Source organism: Hippocampus zosterae, chromosome 2 (genome assembly GCF_025434085.1).
Source record: "Hippocampus zosterae strain Florida chromosome 2, ASM2543408v3, whole genome shotgun sequence".
NCBI lineage: Eukaryota > Metazoa > Chordata > Actinopteri > Syngnathiformes > Syngnathidae > Hippocampus > Hippocampus zosterae.
This window is the reverse complement of record NC_067452.1, coordinates 16,118,902-16,138,381: the sequence shown is the minus strand read 5'-3', so window position 1 is coordinate 16,138,381 and position 19,480 is coordinate 16,118,902. Positions and strand designations below refer to the sequence as shown.

At 41.7% G+C, this 19,480-nt stretch overlaps 1 protein-coding gene across 5 annotated transcripts; it reads right to left on the bottom strand.

Annotated features, from left to right (window-relative positions):
* Positions 1 to 4,992: 4,992 nt before the first annotated feature.
* On the bottom strand, positions 4,993 to 13,478 carry zgc:153867 (uncharacterized protein LOC337226 homolog). Of its 5 annotated transcripts, none has more exons than XM_052058455.1 (7): positions 13,287 to 13,346; positions 9,805 to 9,832; positions 8,202 to 8,345; positions 7,914 to 8,087; positions 6,783 to 6,860; positions 6,497 to 6,543; positions 4,993 to 5,563 (listed from the first exon to the last, which is right to left on the bottom strand). In XM_052058455.1, the coding sequence occupies exons 1-6, from the start codon at positions 13,329 to 13,331 to the stop codon at positions 6,515 to 6,517; spliced, it is 498 nt and encodes a 165-aa protein (XP_051914415.1). In that variant the 5' UTR covers positions 13,332 to 13,346; the 3' UTR covers positions 4,993 to 5,563; positions 6,497 to 6,514. The 5 variants fall into 5 exon arrangements, with proteins under 5 accessions (XP_051914415.1, XP_051914417.1, XP_051914418.1 ...); XM_052058457.1 differs by having other exon boundaries at positions 6,510 to 6,543; XM_052058458.1 differs by lacking the exons at positions 9,805 to 9,832; positions 13,287 to 13,346 and adding exons at positions 10,051 to 10,078; positions 10,480 to 10,624.
* Between the last annotated feature and the right edge of the window lie 6,002 nt (positions 13,479 to 19,480).

Genomic DNA, 19,480 nt, shown 5'->3' with positions numbered 1-19,480 from the left:
CATCAATGGCTGGGGGATAGAAAAGGGAAAAGTACAATTCAGTTGATTTACATGGGGGACATTTAACAACCTCCTTAGTTGCAGACCTCTTTGTGTGCACTCTGTGGCTCTAAAATATACCAAATATTCTAACGTGATACGTTTGAAATTAACCTGAATAGCAAAACAGCACCATTGCTCAGATTGTTTGCAATGCAATACTTGTGCGGCGATTAATGATAATCTTCCTTGCGCTGACCTGCAAAGAATTTCTTGACACATTTCTGCTCCCTGATAATATCCGCGCAAAAATACACACCTGAACACGACTGGATGCAATAGGTGCATAAAAAGTGGCGCCGCTACGAGGATTAGAATACGGTGCTCACTTGTGATTGACACCATCAAAAATTTATTAATGCAACAATATGGTTATTGTGCCTCTATCGTGCTCTTTTGAGACTCATGTAGGCAAAAGCATGTTAATTAATACCTCGCAGACAGTCCATCAAACCTGACTAGAGTATTATTATACACTATTTGTAAACACAAACTCATGTATTGATCGCATTGTCCAGGTGCTCCTGATGCTGTAAGATGTTTATGTTTCCACATATTTGCAGGCAATTTAGGACATTTTTTTAGAAATGAATGAATGTTTATTTAAACATAAAGAGAGAGAGGGTGGTGGGGACGAAAAAGCACCGAACTAACGATGGGCGGCACTGTGGACGACTGGTTAGTATGTCCGCATCACAGTGCAGAGGTGCGGGTTTCGATTCCGGCTCTGGCCTTCCTGTGTGGAGTTTGCATGTCCTCCCCGTGCCGATGTGGGTTTTGTCTGGGTACTCCGGTTTCCTCCCACATTCCAAAAACATGCATGGCAGGCTGATTGAACACTCTAAATTGTCCCTAGGTGTGAGTGTGAGCATGGATGGTTGTTCGTATTTGTGTGCCCTGCGATTGGCTGGCAACCAGTTCATGATGTCCCCCGCCTTCTGCCCGAAGACAGCGGGAGAGGTTCCAGCACGCCCACAACCCTTGTGAGGATAAATGGATTAGAAAATGGACGGATGGACTAACAACTCCATCGGTGCATTTTACAAGACCCAAAAAGAAAGGGAAAAAAACCCAAGCGGAATTAAAATAAACATGAACTACACCCCTGTTACATTTTACGAGCCAAAAAAGGCTTGCATTTATTTCTGATTTTCAAAAGTAAAAAAAACATATCATACAACATCTGTATTATTGACAATATTATAATGTATGTGTGTGTGTGTGTGTGTGTGTGTGTGTACGAATGGATGCAGAATATCGATAAGGCGCGGCAGAAGAATAACTGTTTGACCCAAATTAAATGTTGTACAGTAAATCATATAGTCATATCTTTGTTATTTTTATTTATTTTTTAAGGAAAACGTCCAACTTTCCTCATCTGTCTTCTAGAGTATGTTGAAGAGGTCGGGTAAACAACTACTATTAAAAATCTATGCCTACATCATGCGTATTCTGTGTTGTTGTTGAACCAGCGAGTGTCACAAAGGTCATGGCGTGCCACAGTGGACTGAACATGCCGAGACGCGAGCCATTGGCTGCATGCTTCAACATGGATTTCCAATATGCCTTAAAAGTCATTGCCCAAGACGCAAACATTAACACCGCTATATTGATCTCAATTTATAATAGAGCCGGAACCTGCAAAATCCAGCCAATGTATGTTTTTTTCACATGGAAGAATATCAAGATCCATTGTATAAAAATTAAATTAGGTCCGATTCGAATTTGGTGGATACGTTTCATGGCTTGAAACTCAGATGTTGCAAATTCTACCAGTAACAGCAACTCCAGCAGAGCAAATTAACGAGATTCCCATCAGTAATCAGTTTGATCATTTGCCTAAATTCACAACTCAGTCATCACCTGAACAATAATTGAACATGCGTTCATTTTATTAATCCAATCCATTGCAAATTGCAAAATTGGTACAGTGTAGGTATGTACAACCACTGGCCTAAACATTAGCTACACTTGCACAATCTGATCACATTACGTCACGTATACTCCATTTAAAAAACAGCCTTTGCAAAACTAATAATGCACATACTTTTTTAATTCTATTGATTCAACAATGTTTTTTAGTTCTGCGTAGAACTAACTGCACTGCACCAGACAATAAATGAAAAAGCCTGACGTCATTTTATTCTCTCGACTATATCAGAGTCAAGTTCACATTTATTGTATAAAGCCGATGTTATACTATTTGAAAGTATATACACACTGGTCGATCATTGGATGTACTGGTCACAGTATATCCAATTACATACATGTACAACATGTGATGATAATAATTTATTCTGCTGCACTTTCAGCCTCCACTGAACAATGGTCATTATGTCATGAAAAATGTTCGGTATTTATGAAAATAAATGACTCCCTTTCAAAATCGTGTCAAGGAAATGTGTGATTATAGTATCGCTCAATCACTGATTAATCAAGCGGCGTGTGCAGGGACATGCCAAAATCACATACCGGTACATACTATTAAAAATAAATAAATAGATGTGACTGGTAAGTGTACAAATGTTTGATGTCACTTTGATGTCAGAGTCATTATTTTTGCTGCATTTTTGTGGTAATCGATTGACTTTGATGAGGCCACCAAAGGCACTACTGACCCATCACTCTCGCTGGCCCTGGTGTACTTATGGGACGTGTAAACATTGTGGAAACATTACACTTGTTCAGATCCCGAATTGTCTCATTCCATGAAGAGTTGACAGCTCAGATGAATGATTCATTCATTCATTCAATTTCCGAACTGCTTTATCTTCAATAGGGTCGCGGGGGCTGCTGGAGCCTATCTCAACGATCTTCGGGCAGTAGGCGGGGGACACCCTGGACCGGTTGCCAGCCAATTGCAGGGCACACAGAAACGAACGAGCATATGCGCTCACACCCACACCTAGGGACAATTTGGAGTCTTCAACCAGCCCACCATGCATATTTTTGGAATCTGGGAGGAAACCGGAGGAGCCGGAGAAAACCCACGCTGGCACGGGGAGAACATGCCGTGATCGAACCCAAGACCTCTGCACTGTGAAGTCGACGTGCTAACCACTCGACAACCGGACCGCCTCAGATTAATTAAGTGAATTGATTTAGTTTATCGTCATTCTCTGAGCTCAGGTTTATATAATTGCCGGTGGGAATCGTTTCCTGAATCCGAATATCCTGCTTAATGAAAGAAATACAGGAAAAGGGAGCACCGGAGACGTCATCAATAATGGCTGATTTGTGCTGACAGCCCATTAGATTATTGATGAGGTGAGGGAAATACACTTGTGGTTATACAAGATGGCTGATTGACATCTTGGACTTGTAATTCGGTTCACGATGTTGCCTCTGAGCGCCGCTCAGTCTCTGCTAAAGCGGGGGGAGGGGGGGGGGGTCAAAGTTCATTGGAGTGGCAGAGGAGGTCGGAGACGGCCTGAGCGGCCCGCTAGCGGGCCCCCTGTCCGATGCACCGCCGCGGAGATCACACACTTGCTCGCAAATAGGAAGATTAAAATAATCCATAGCCCTGACTCCTATCGATCGGATGTGCGTGTACACAAACACAAACACGCGCCTAGTAATTCGAGGCCAAACTACAAGACATCACTCGCATGCGCATTCGCCATGAGCTGCTCGCTGGATAATGAGAACAAATAGTTGCAGCTAGCTGCTGGTGCACGGAAAGAAGCACATCAAGCCACCAGCAAACTAGAGGGTTTCTCTCTCGCTCTTTTTTTTTGGGCTTTATCAGCCAAAACGTTCACAACACAAAAAATATGCTTACAATTTGTGAAAAATTCACACAAGAATTTGGTGTTAAATATGACTCAATTAAGTCTGCATGCATGGTTTTTAGTAAGAGGAAATATGAGACTCAAAATGTTATGCTGGATGGTCATGTTTTTAATGTTGTACTGTAACTTGGGTGGGTAGACGACGTTAAACATCCGGGTAACTTTTTGCCTAGTGTACAGAAATAAGGATGACAAAGAGTCATCCAATTTATCACGTTAATATGTTAGCATCTATAAGGTAAACTCAATACAGATATGTCCAAGGTATTTAATGCAAAATGTTTACATGCTTACGGTGCAGTATTGAACCTCGAGGATAGAAACATATTTTCAACTATGTGGAACAGATGTATTAGGAGAATTTCCATTTGCCTTACACAATACAAAGCTGTTTTCCGTTGTCAAGTAAATGGCATGCTTTCAAACAGTTATACTGTCATTATATTGCCTTGATTCATGTTAATAAAAATGTGTAGGATCAATATATAGCGAAAAGATTCACCAACGACACAAACATTACCACCGGCGCTAATTGCAAATATGCATGACTCACTATACAAACTTAACGCTATAACAGAGTAAAGACTAACAGTTGAAGTTAATATTGTTGGGTTTGACACTGACGAGATTTTATTTTTACACAACTTTTTGTGTGTTGATTGAAATAGTGTGTACATCACTACTGTACTCTGTGAATCAAATATTCTATAGACATAGGGTAAAGCTCATATTACTCATCGTTAAATTCATTGAAGCAATTTGAATACGTCAGAACTGAACTACTGCACATAAACTCGAATTCGATTCGACTGTTTTCCGGCAAATAGTTTCAACTTTCAAACGTCATCACTCAGCACAGAAAGCCATGTCCACTTAGCGCGGATAACAGGTTTAGAGAGAGAGAGAGAGAGAGAAAGAAAGACAGAGAAGAAACAGCCCTTATAATTTATTTCAGCTCCTGTATCACAAACTAAATTGTAGTCTCAGTGAATTTAAAAATAAATTAACTGCTATTATCCACTGTTTATATGATATTGGCATACTGTACTTCCAACGCTCCCTACATAACGTGGCTCAAATACACACAAGGAGCAACACTGCCCTCTTGTGTCAGTCGACCAACACGAGAGACGCTGCTGAAACCAAGGCAGTCACGGCCAAATCATGTTTGAGGAGACCTTTTATTCAAATCCAAAAGAGATTGTGAAAATAAAAGCATGGGAAACATGTAAAATGTTGTCTCGGTATGGATACTATGGCTTTTATAGGACTTCTACCGATTTGCTACAATGATAAAGCAAGCCAGTGGTTTTGAGCCAAATTCTTTGCCAATACAGTACATCACACCACTATTGTGTATGCGTGCATGTATAAATATTATATTCCCCACCCACAATGTACACATTGGTACCAGGAGTTACAATATTGGGCACCGGCAAACGTGGGAGAAAAAGAAAAAAAAAATCTCAGGCGATGCATCTTGGAATGTGTCAAACAAAGCAAGTTTTAAGACTCCTTACTGAATGCATTCATACTAGTCTTGTATAGTATGTTGTACTTGTCAGCAGTAGCAAAGGTCTCGGCTTAAGACAAATCAAATCCATGGCAAAGAGCTTGTAGGGCTGTAGAAATCTAACTGCAAAACAGTCAAAAAAATCGTGACAGGGCAAAAGGTGAGGGGGAAAAAAGTGATTCTTTTCATCTTCAGCCGTTCATGACCATCCTGACCAGTTCTGTGGGGAGGGATGAGAGAGAGAAAACATGTCAGAAGTGCATGCAGACGTGCTTCCCCCATACTGAGCACACAACAAAGAAGTAAAGTGTTCAAGAGGACACTGTCAGTCAGAGAAGGAAGTGAAGTAATTGTGCCTCTCTCTCTCTCTCTCTCTCTTATGCAGCTTAAGCATTTGGCCGCGTCTATGATCCAACAAGAGCTGGTTAGAGAAGTGCTTTCCTCCAGCCGAGATGCAGAGAGAGGGGAGAAGACAAATTCAGGTTTCTTCAGCACAGGGGGCCAAACAATTAGCGCAAGTGCAACTCTATGCAGTTGACCGTTAGTAGAGGGAAAAAAGGAGGCGGGGGGGCGTAACTGGTCCATTTTCCCAAAGAAATACTTGAAAAGCCGACAAGTTTAAGTGAAAGCTAACTGGCCTATTTGACTGTTTCTGTGAAAAGAGCAACACCTATAGTTGACAACACAGACAGAGAAGAAAAGCCGTTTCAAAGCGCCACTGGCATGCAAATGAGGAGCTGCCGCGTCATCTCCACAGCCACCAATAGCGATGGGCTGACAGCGGGCGTTCCATGAATAACAAGCCGCTTGCCTGTGTGTCCACAACCCCACCCCTTCAGAAACCTGAAGGGGCAGGGGGGCCCGGCGGACACATGCAGGTGGGCATGCTGCAGCCAGGGGCAAAGACAGATGGCTACAGGAGAAACGCGCAACAGCAGGTGGCTGCCAGTCGGCCCACAGCTGCACAACTTAACAGAGAAAGACCACAAGGCTTTCCCCAGACACACACCAACAGGTTCACTCAACTTTGAACTTCCACCATCTATACTCATAAGTGTTAGAGAGGCCTATGGTGAGCTGATTATTATTATTATTATTATTATAGAAAAGCTAGGAAGCAGCAAAGCCTTGGTCGTGCCACTTCGCTCTATACCCTGTGCCCGCACCGGCCTCAGCCTGACATGATGTGGCGCACAAACGCTGTGGAAGAAGAACAGTTACACACTTTCAGTGGTCCAGAAGCAGTTAAGTCACCACGTATTAGAGAACATGCTACACATCGCTCCCGTGTTGTCTATCACATTTCAAACAATCCCACGTGAGCTATACAAGATTTCATGAGAGCATATAAAGTGCAGTACTATAAGGGACGAGGACTGTCACAACATTTGCTTCTTCAAATATTTCCCTTCCCGTTCATTTTCACCCCTCAATCTCACCTTCATAATTGATGCAGCCGTTTGCGTCTTCGTGTCCTGCCAGAAGAGTCTCCACTTCTTCTTCTGTCATTTTCTCACCTGAAAGTCAACAGCAAAGTATTTCACTGGCATTTGAAAACAATGCGGCAATTTATGGTCACACACTCACAATGCATACAAATAGATGCATACAATAGAACCATACAAATGGTTTGGTTTAATGGTTGGCTTGAGATAGCATTTTTTTTTTAGATATGAGCCTTTTATTTATTTTTTGCTTTGATGTGCAAGAAAATAAATAAATAAATGGGCTGCGAGCACCGTGTAGCAGCAGTGAACGCAATTCACAATAAGCAGCAGACGGCGAACATTCGTTTAAAGTGGCTTCAAGCAGTTGACTTTTACTGTCAAACAAAACACCAAACAAATTTACATGTGATTCATTCAAAACAACCACACAGCTTTACTTTGTGCCATTCCTTTTGGCTTAATGTTAAACAATGCAAAACACAATTCAGTGATCCCTCGCTATTTTGCGGTTCGTTTATCGCGGATTCGGTGCATCGCGCATTTTTTTCCAAACATTCATTAAAAAAAATAAAATAAATCCATATACATTGAGTACAGTACTGTATATGTTGCTGTATGTGACTCGCTGTGTTGCAGCTTCTCAAGGACTGTTTGCGGCCTTTACATTTTTTTTAACCTGTATATGTTAATTGGTCGCTACTTCGTGGATTTTCATTTATCGCGGGTGGTTTTGGCCCTAATAACCGAGATAAACGAGGGATTACTGTACAGGGTATATTCAATACCGTGCTGCAACTCTTTAAGCAACGGATATTTGACCACAGTGGCATACAATAATGTAGACAATACTCAAATTCCTAAACCTCTACAAAGAATGACACATTACTGCAACTTACTGGTCCATGTAAATCTATGTCTGTTTTTCTTTTTTAAAATAATGACACTTCCATTAATTTTGATGAGGAAGAGACCATCTAAGATACGAGTGTAATCGTAGGACAATTTGAACTCCTATCTCGAGGTAAAGTAGTTCCGCAAATGAATAATTATAACCAATAAACTAATTCTGTTCAGAAAGGTCCTGAGAGTAGCACATGCTAGGCTAACAGACGCAAGCCTTACCAAGTGTGGTGAGGACATGGCGCAGCTCTGCGCCCATTACTGTTCCGTTGCCTTCCTTGTCAAAGACACGAAGTCCCTCCACAAAGTCTTCCATGGAGCCCTGATCTTTATTTTTAGCAATGGTCTGAAGCATGGGCAAGAACCTCTCAAAGTCCAGCATCTTGGTGTTCATTTCTGACAAGACAATGAGAACTCGCAAAGTCAATCACGTCTATTCCAAGGTGACAAGCCCCCAATTTATATTCAAGCCCATCATCTAGGAGGGAGTTGCATACAAGCCTGTCTCACCCTCAGCTTTGGGGTTTCCTAGGACTTTGAGGACATCCGCAGTGGTAGGGTTCTGTCCCAAGGAGCGCATGACATCCCCACATTGGCTGTAACAGATCAGTCCTTCGCCCGTTCTATCGAACAGCAGGAACGCCTCCTTAAACTCTGTAAAAGAAAACACATTCAAGGAAGGATGAAATTCACCCCCAAAATACTCGGACATGCATGCGTATGGAAGAGATGCTTGGTCAAAAGAATGATGAATGAAAACGACATTGTCATGACATATCCATCATGCAGGATAAAAGAAACAATACAGAGTGACAGAAGCATTTGATATAAAAAGCGTTGAAAACCAAAATGACCCGGGGAGTACACATACTGGTAAAAAGAAGGGAAATAACTTAAAGCAACGTTGAGCATATCAGGTAATGTTTGAAAGTTCCGTTTCATCACCAAAGATGCTTTTCAATCTTTTGATCCGCTCTGTTGCACGAGACAACCTTGCAGCAAGGCTCCACAGGGCAGTGAAACACTTGAATGGCACCATCACAATGATCACAACACAGCGGCAATAAAATGTCAACAATCTGAAAATGCACACGGCTGGCTCTGAATTTAATTTCCTTGGAGTAGAATTAATGAATTTGATTCAACGGGAACCCTTACCAACAGCAGGCCTGCATTGTACACGATTTCTTCTCATCTGTTCACCTGATAAGAAATTTATCAGGAAGAAATTTCTTCTGTTTTATACGTTACACATTTGACAATAAAGTTGAATCCAATCCAATATAAATACAATTTGAGCAAATAAGATTTATTTAATGAGTAGAGATCACTGGTGTTTGGTTAAATGTTTTACTTTACTGGATTCAGCGAGACTCCTGTTTTTTGTCATCAATATTTTAGAGGGCTTTAACATGAAGCTGGTTCTAAATGGGTTAGTGATAGTTTAGCCATTGATCAGACAAGCTCCATAGCTGACATGAATTTTGCTTTTATATTACCATCCAGTGCATTTAAAAATAGGTTGTGTTTAAACAAACCGAGAGGACAGTATATGACAATATATTAAATAAGCTGTAAAATGGTGAAACATGCCAGGAAGTCAGGCCAAGCAAGAACCAAGCCCAACTCACTCGGGCAGTGTTGTGAGGTTTTTTTTCCCCTCTTCAAAGGAATGCGCCTCTTCCCTTCTGGCATGAGACAACTTTTCCCCAGCACCATATTTGGTAATGGAGGAGTGGAGGAAAGGAGGAGGAGAGTGCAAGAAGGAACACAGCCTATTATGTCAACCGTGTTCAAATATACAGCACATTACTGTGTGCAGCACCAAAAAAGGGGAAGCGCTTGAGAATGAATGTCTTGGAATTGATGAGCCAGAGTTTATGGTAACCTGACACAAACCAGGAATGACAAAAGACTCTGCACATGACTTTTTTGGCATTACAGCATTGCAAACACAGCTACCAACTTTGGTCTTGTTTTAGGGCGCATGTGAACGACTTAGACGTAGCAAAAAAGCTTAAAGCACCGCAATCACATTAACAACAAATCCGTCAATGTGAACATGCAAACCAAATCCCAAATTAGCCAACATTTTAGTCCTCTACGGACTTACCACGAATCTGTTCCAGGTTAAACTCAATCTGTGAAAAAACAAGCAGTTGCAAGTGGAAAGGGATGAAACTGTGCGAAGGAAATAAGAATAGGAAATTAAAAGCGCGTCGGTTGTGACAGGAGGAAGACAACTCAAGCAGGGAGACAGTGGCGACAAGGGGCAAAGTGCCATCTGAAACGAAACACAATGACAGCATGCACAAAAAAGGCGTGGAAAGATAAATAAAACAAAATGCTGAGTACTCACCTTGAATTTGATCGTCCGAGAAGTCAGACTGTTAAGAAAACGATTGAGCGAGATGAAAATGGTTTGGCATTTGCAACGACGCAAAGCAATGTTAGCAGCGGTTTACTCCCGCATTGAAACATAGTCGCCCGTTAATATCGTTAGGCTACCAAAATGGACTGTGAAAAACATGTTGAGTATTATCCAAATAAACATTTCTTGCAAGGTATTTTTCTTGCAATGTAATCGTGTGGTCGCTTCTTCCGTCGAAGCTACACGCTAACACTAGCTTCCAAAAAGTTGCACTTCCGCTAGCAAGCGGCGAGCACAACGGCATTTGGAAACGCCAACACTTGGTCCAAACGATTGCATCGACCACTAAACGACATCGGAATCAATCATTGCTAAACGAGGTTATGTTATGTTGAGTCGAACGGAGAGAAAACTCACCATGTCTGAGACGGCTAAGGTGTGTCCAAGAGAAAAGAATGTGACACTGACTGCTTGCGCGAGTCACGTAGAAGTGATGCCTTAACTTTACCTCGGGCGGGGCGAGGATTAAAAAAAAAGCTACGTCATGACATCATCACAGTGACGTCGGGCAGAGGAACCATATTTGGTTAGTGCAGGAACTTTGATTTCAGGGGTAGTGAACTCCGGTTCGCCGATAGCCATATCTTGCCTGTTTTAGAGCTCTCCTTATTCCAACACACCTGGTTCAATTGATCATGGTCGTTTCAGGCTTCGACAGAGCGTGCTGATGAACTGATCGTTTGAATCAAGTGTGTTGTAGTATGGGGTGGGGGGGGGGGGGGGGGGTCTAAAACAGCCAAACAGGCAGGATATGGCTCTCGAGGAACTGGAGATACTAGTTAGCACGTTTGCCTCACAGTGCAGAGGTACAGGGTTAGATGCGGGCTCCGGCTTTCCTGTGTGGAGTTCTACCCGTGCCTGCGTGGGTTTTCTCCGGTGGAAGTGCGAATCGTTGTTCCGATTGGCTGGCAACAGTTCAGGGTGTACCCCGCCTACTGCCCGAAGTCAGCAGGCATAGGCTCCAGCACGCCCGCGACCCTTGTGATGAGGATACGCTGATTAGCAAATGGATGGATGGACTTTGTCCCAGTTTTCGACCTCAAATTAGAGGCGAATGTAAAAGGAAAAAAAGACACATGGCGCGTGACACATTTTGACCTCCAACAAACATTTGGCTCACTTTCCTTTGTTTATAAACAAAAGAATATCTTATCTCAAAGCATTTCGCTAATTTCATCAAATAATTTAATGCATTGAAGATAACTGAATATCTTCACACAGTCAGTGCAAATCACATTGTGTTCCGAGTTGTCAAATAAATTAATAAAGTAACTAATAAAATTGTAACACTGTAACTAAAATGCAATAATAAATGAAAATACACATTACAATACACATTACAAAAACATGCATGGCAGGCTACTGGAATATTTATTGTCCCCTAGGTGTGATTGTGAGAGCGACTGGTTGCTTGTCTATGTGGGCCACACGTATGGTTGGCAACCAGTTGAGCGTGTACCCAGCCTACTGCCTGAAGATAACCGGGATGAAACTTATTGAATTATCAAATGAGTGAATAGTAACAAAAGAGAGACAATAAACAAATGTTGTTTGATCATTGAATAGAATTCAGGCAAAATATTCTGTGAATAAATGTATGTCTTTCAAGTGGTGAAGCAGTGTATATACCAGGTGTCACCAACATTTTTGAGGGTGAGAGCAACTTCATGTGTACCGATTGTGTGAAGGGCTACCAAATTGATACACGTCTGAAATAACATATTTGTCCAAAATACCTTCAATAATATGAGGATGTGTTATTTTTAATACTTGATGATTTAAATTGTCAGACTTTGATCGTGTTTCGAAATGTCTCACAGTACTGCCAATGTTTGCATTTTTAAATCATAATTTCTACTAGCAAATCACAATGTCCAGGCACTGGCGGGCTACTCAAGTGGTCTTCACGGGCTACCTGGTGCCCGCGGGCACCATGTTGGTGACCACTGGTATATACAGTATTTACAATAACTTGACAACTAACCCCGAGCATGCAACGGTTAACAGATTTAAATTTAAAGAAATGGCCAGTAAAGAATACAATACTACAAATGATAATACACTGAAAAAAAGTCTAGATTTTCATGTATCGGCAGTGGTGCACACATATACGATAAATTATTTCGGTCTGTCCAATACAATTAGAGCATGTATGTATGGAATTTGCAATGTAGGAGATGGTCATGCAAAATGACAGCCATATTATATACAACATTTGCCAAGCGGGTGTGCCATGAGTAGAAGTGGATTTCTTTGCCTCTTATGTGCATTTATTGTCACACCATGCAGCTAGTGTGAGGAAACATACATCATGCACTGTATTAAAAAAATACACAAAGATAAAGCACAATAAAATTGCATTCCGTTTACCATAACATTACTCAGTAACATTACACAAAATCATTGGCCGATTCCAGTTCAGTTGTATTTAATCCTTTGTTTATGTTTGCCACTTAGGCAGCAGGCAGAATAAGAGCTAAAACACTCCGTTCCTCCGCTACTGAAAATCAGTGAGTAATTGACAACCGCAGCCATCCAGGAGGTTTAGAGTTGCCTTCACAAAGATGGCGGCAAAGCTCTTTTTTTCTATTGGACGATTCAATTCGATGGCTTAACTAAGTGGAGCTTATTTTCTCACTTAAACATAGTTCCTTGGCACCAAGATACCATAAAATGGCGTCGAAGCAATATTTTGATATTCGAGATGGTTTTAGTCAGAGCACAAAAACAGCACAGAAAGGAGGATATGCTGCGCTGTCCTGTGGATACAGTATACCACACTTTTTCAATTGGAAAAATCTGATTTACATTTCTAAGACAGGAATGTTATTTGCCAATGCTTACATTATTCTGTGTCCCTATTTGTCACAAAAAAAGACAAATAAAGGATGTATATAATCGTATTGCCTGCCCGATTAAAGAAATAACACATGTACTGTGACAGAAACGGCCTCAAAAGACACTGATGGCATCATTCCTGGTGCCCTAGTTCTTATTTTAGCACGGGTTGCTCCTGCCGTCTTCATCCATCATGTGCTACATTACAAATGATCACCTTGTGTAGCTTCTACATCTTCTGACGAGAAACTACCGTTGATTCTTTATATGTAGAGTGTACTCTACTACTCTACTACTAAGACAGGTGCATGATTAAAGTCACTCACCTCCAAAGTAGTAGGGTCAAACGGTGAATCTGATGGCCGCAGCATTCTAAGTTTCCTCTCTGGGGCTGCTTTTGGTGCTGCAGGAGTTGTAGGTAGGAGAGGAAAAGATGGGCCCAGTTTGGGCTGAGCCACTGGCGTAGGTGAGTTCTTAGCGGAGGCTTCTCTTTTAGGAGCCATTCGTAATCGGTTCCGGGCTGCCTGGTCTGTATGAGGGGAGCTACTGACTAAAGGATGTCAGCGCGATGGAGAACTGGGTTAAGGGAAAGGAAAAGGTGATGATGCATGATGCTCAGGGACTGCAGGGGTGGATACGTGGAACAAGTGAAAGAGAGAGAGGGAGTGAGTCAAAGCGTAGGTTTGGAATAAGGAGCATCATGGGAAAAGAAGCTTATAGTTGTGTCAATATTTTATTTATATACTTCACTGTGAAATCTAATTTTGCATTGTTGACTTGGTGAAGCTGTAAAGATGTAGGTCACTCAGCTCAAATGTTTTTATTTATTTTTCTGCGGTTATTAAGAGTTTGTATTGATTACTTGATGACTTCATTTGAACATAACCAAGCAGTAAAAATGAGTAGGAAAAAGTAAAACAAAAACATATCTCATCCTAATCCTTGTTGAAAATGAGTGTGTACTTTATTTGCTGTTTTCAATTCAACTAAATCACAACATTTGAACATTTTAAATTCAGAATCAGAATCAGAATCATCTTTATTGGCCAAGTATGTAGAACACACAAGGAATTTGTCTCCGGTATAACACGCTGCACTAGTATCATCGTAAACAACAAAATCATTGAACCATTTTAGAGTAACCAGTAGTTTTGAAGTACCATTTTGTGGTGCAAGAAGAGTGACTGTCAGTGACTGTTTAAGGAGTTAATGGCTAGAATTGATCTGTATCTAGTGTTATTGATGAGTGATGTTGATACAGATCTTTTTATGACATTTAAAAATAGGGTGAGTGTTGGTCTTAGAGGTGTTAGCCCATATCTCCACACAAAATTGCAGTAACATTGGATGCGTGTGTATCGGCGGGCCTTGTGCATGCTTCACAAGGCCCGCCGACACACAAGCATCCAATCACAACTTGACTGTCCACTGTCGATGTGTCCTTGGGCAAGACACTTAACCGTAATTTGGTCCCAGTGTGCCTGCCAACGCCTAGCATAGCAGCAGCTGCCGATTAGTGTGTGTGTGTGTGTGTGTGCGTGTGTGTGTGTGTGTGTGAGAGAGAGTGGATGAACATGATGTTGTGGATAAAGATCTATATGTACTGTCAGTGCACTCCATTTACCATTTAATATAAGCAATTCTAATCACTTTTCAGGGAGCACCAATGATTTGCGGAAAGACGCCATTCACAGTTGAGCTCAGCGCCTAACCCCGCATATAGTGGGGCTCCACAGTGCATGCTCCCTGGAGCTCTGGTGGCTAAATGATTCAATGCACAACTGAGGTCTGGCTTTGAATTTCTGCCAGCATTCCCGTCTTGGTATGATAATGGACTCGATGAGCCTTTTAAGGCTATGACACTACAAAAACAAAGCAGCTGAGGTACTTGCATTTTTTTCACATCACTGATAACATGTCTTTGCAGTTCCCCATTGAAATGCAGTGGGGAAAAATACCCCCCTGGTCCCCCCATTTTCTTCAAAGAATGCTGATAAACCTCCAAGAGGAGTTATTCATGAAAAGGGAGTTTGAAACTGCCGCACCTGAACCAAACAAGCAAAAAAAAAAAAAAAAAAAAACAACAACAACAACAACCCCAAACTAAATACAAATACAAAAAAAGCATTAAAAAATATTTAGAAAAAAATCCATCAATAGGTGACTCCGCGTGAGTATGTTTTCCTGTACTATATGTTGACATATCGCAGTGATTCCCAACCATGTGTGCCGCGGCACGTTACGCAACAGAAATCAGGTCCATGATTCATTTTTTTACCTCTTTATTTATCCATGCCAGTGACATACAGTGTTAGGTAGAGCAATGAAATGCTTTTCCACTTGACGGCAGAAGGTGCAGAACTAATCTGTGCATCCATGTTTTGTGACATTTTTGTTTGGTGGTGTGCCCGAGACTTTTTATGTTCCTTGCAAATAAAGGAAAGAGAACACTGCTGGAGGGCGTAGAGCTCAAACATTGTAGTTTGACATGTTACCACGAGATGTCACTGTTGTGTTACAGGAACAAACTCCCGCCAGGCATTCTGTCTAGCTATCAATATATCAATCTAGCCATATATCTAATGAAGGTGAGCGTCACTTTGGAGCGCAATCAGTCGCACACTCAATGGGCCTTGAAATCACCGTATTTATGTGTGCGGAACCCCAAACAAAGGCAACAGCAAGGGCCACGCTGTGAGACTAATGCCATTTGTTGTGACCTGGCAATCATAGCCTGTGCAAAAATAAACAGCAATAGTAAAATGAGGAAAGAAAATGTTCAGCTTCGCTATGAACCACCCCAATTTCAAATCATGAAATATAACAGAATAGACAAGTTGGTCGGGGTGTAGATAAGCTTGGTATTGATGTCTATTCATTGGCTGTCTGATTGTGGAGAGTCTGCCGAGCAGACAGCTCAGTGTCAAGCACTCTAAGGAAGATTAACAGCAAAGCCTCACGTTTTTTTTTCTTTCGTCTCAATAATCCGACACAAGAAGCTAGTAACATCAATGACAGTATCATATACCAGGTTTCAGAAAGATTGCCACTCTGTTTTAATTGGCAAATTGAATTTTAATCCTGTTGTGATATTTAGGTGCATTACTTGACCGTTCATTTGGAAAGGTACCATCACAAATTCCTCTTTATTCAGTCTGTGTTGAGTGCAAGGAGAAATTAAATTAGTGTAACTTGGAGGAAACGTTTCAACAGATCCTCTGAGATATTCTCACCGGCTAATGAAATTATGGCAGTTCTCCCACCTAATGCCATTCAAAGCCTCCCTCGCCTCCCACCCCCATGCTCAAGCAAATCTCCAAACCACCTGATTTATTTTTAATGATATTACACCCCTCGGTTGGCTGTGTCATGGTAATAATCGGGGCTGCTCCAGCTGCCTCTAGATCACATTAGCCGGGCTTAATATTGGCATTGCGGGGCCTGCTAAACAATGAGGCAATGGGATCGGGAGCTTAGCGGCAGGCTTGCCAATGGGCATCCTGCAGGAGGCAGAGTCGTTGCAGGCCAGGGTGCTCCAGTTCCCTGAGCCCCGGAGGACTGGCAGCATTATTAAGCAGCATCTTAGCCAGCAGTGGAGCTTTAAAGCCACCGCAAAGAGTCTCGGACCCCATCCATGAGGCCCAGACATCAAAACCACCCTGCCAAGGGAGCGTGAAACAAGTTGCAAAGTGATATCCTGCTTTGTGCCAAGACAAAAGCCAAGCATATGCACCTTAGTAGCCTCCTGCTGTGACAAAATCAGTGACAAAGGTTTTGCCAGGACTGAAGCATGAAATCTACTGCTTCAGTCGGCCATCACTCCAATTTTTGAAGCATTTTTCAGATATTGGCATACACACTTTAAGGTAAACGACAAGACAACGTGAACGTATTAGTCAAGTGCTTTTGTCAGTTAGTCTAATTTATGTTGCGAGCCTGTCGTGTTGCCGCATTTGCATAATGGTCACACTGGGAATCAGACGGGGCCACTTGTGGGATACTCGCACCTGATCACAGACACGCTGTGGGTCTTTGCCAATCACACCTCCACAGTGGACTGAGCCTCCCCATTCAACATCATCCGCATATAATGCAGTATGCATACCTTCATATTTGACCGAATGTACAGCACGCATTCACCCAGCTATGATGCTTTGTCCCAAACCCTTGTTTGGATCGTCTTTTGTATAGGGGCCTGCAGATTACCGCCGTTGATTAGTGCTTGGGTGTAATCCTTTCAGCCCCCTCTCTCCAAAACACCCCTGGGATATGCCCGTCTCCCTCAGGACCGGTAGCGTGGCAGATGGATACTCCTCCCCCTCTTTTGCCCCCTCCAACAGCACACCCAAAAACACTGTTGATGTCCTGGGACGGCGGCTGTAAAGTATCCTGAATATGAAACCACAGGCACCTTTGTTGAATGGCTCTCTCCCCACTTAGTGAGGATTGCCCTCAAGCCAGATTCCCATTCTGTTGCTATCTGCGCGACTGGAATGTTTTCCAAATCCATTAGCCGAAAGGAAGATGGTGTAAGCTGCAAACAATCTGCTCATATTGCCCCGGATCATGAAGGATCTTACCAAAACACACTTTGAAGAATCTTATTAAAGTGCTAGAGTTGCAGACAACATATGTGGATATCTTTGTGGGTTGTTCTTTGCTATTGCGCAGTTCACCAGGCAGACTTGGTGTAACTTGCTGTGGTATGCAACAATCGTTTTGTGACATGTGTGCTCACGTGTGTGTGTGTGTGTGTGTGTGTGTGTGTGTGTGTGAGATCAATTTCACCTTCAGGAAAGTCTAAAGTCTAAATAATTTTGAATCAGTTTATACACCGACCCCCCCCCCATACCTAGGCATTTAAAATAAATTTCACTGCAAGTATATTTTTTGGGTGAGATTTAACAGTTGAGTTAAATCTCAACTCAACTGTATTTATAGAGTACTTTCAAACAGCCATCGCTGCATGCAAAGTGCTGTACATGGAGCAACTAACATACAACAGTAAAGCAACAATGACTTAAATTTTTTTACTTCCAAATGTTTTGAAAACATTCTCAATGTTTGTTCTTTGAGTATTTTTTATCAAGCTACATTTGTTCTCTTTAATATGGCTGTGAATGTTTTTAGCTGTTTGTTTGTAAATGCTTCTAGGTGTTGATCGCTTGCTTGTATCACGTAATACATAAATCACACTGCCTCATCTTGCCTATAGGATCACAGTCAGCCTCACTGAACAGCATATCGAGAAATCTTTACCAAGGGACTTCATAACATACATATAAACATACTGTAAATACAATACTGTTCCCAAATGACAGTCCAAGTGCGCGAGTTTTTCTACCATGTGTACAAATTTGTTGCCAAAAACCTTTCCTCCAGAGTGAATAACAATGCCTTTACATCACGCAGCTTTCCTAATTTTGTGCCATGCATGCAGCCCGCCCCTTACCACAGCCCACCCCGCTCGCGCCATCTTTTATGATGTCTACTTGGGGTTCAGCTTTCAGCAGCAGTGCAGGGGGCATGTGTGTGGAGAGCTTTAATTCCCATTGTGTTCGTGCAGTCTTACTGTGTGTGAGTGTGACTGTGTTTTAGCAAAAGAGGGAGATGAAGAAAAAGCCAGGAACAAGGACCCATCTGTCAGCAAAGAGCAAGGATCCCTCCCATTTTACTCTGAGCCCCTTGGGGACAAGAGTGAGAGACAACTCACTTGTGGCACTGATTCTTCCTTTCCTTTTCTTCTTTTGTTTTTGTCGTAAGGAAAGGGTTATCTTAATTATTAGCCACGGCAGTCATTAAATAGTTAGTACATGAGTTTCCCTGTTTTGACTATCTTTCAAAACAACAACTCAAAAGTAGAATGATATTAAATGTATAGATGTATAGAAGTTCTGAAAACCAAATACAGGGCTGCCTTGAGATATGAGTCATTGGACATAAACTTTTCAAGATTTGAGCTGTCATCTGGTTTGGTTTCATTTGACATGAGAGCAAAAATGTGAGATGGGACCACTTTTATGGTGGCAGTGAACTCATCTCACTTTCCAACAAATAGTAGTTTGGCACCTAGTCAACAATTATTCAAAAAGAGACTTCTACGTGATTAATGTCATTCGCAGTTGAATCTTGCCGTTAAAGTAAACGTAAAACAATTGAAGGTTGTGCATTAAAAAAAAACAAAAAAAAAACATAGCTTTGCATTAGGAAACGCTGCTGAGCTTAATGCTAACAAACAATGGGGAAAAAAAATCCTTAAATGGGCTAACAAATAGCATCAGTGTTTTATATACCTTGAAATAACGGATACTGCAACATAGATGTTTCCTCGGAGAAGAACGACAATTCATATTGCATCCTAGTGAGAAGTTGTGACCATCTCCATGTCCGTGTAAACCCATATTTCTGTATTATAGCGCACCACATGTAGCAAAGGCATGCACACCAGAAGTTTTTTGTTTTTACTGTTTTTTTCTCTTGGAAAGGATTAATACCATTTCTATTCTTGTCAATGGTGAAC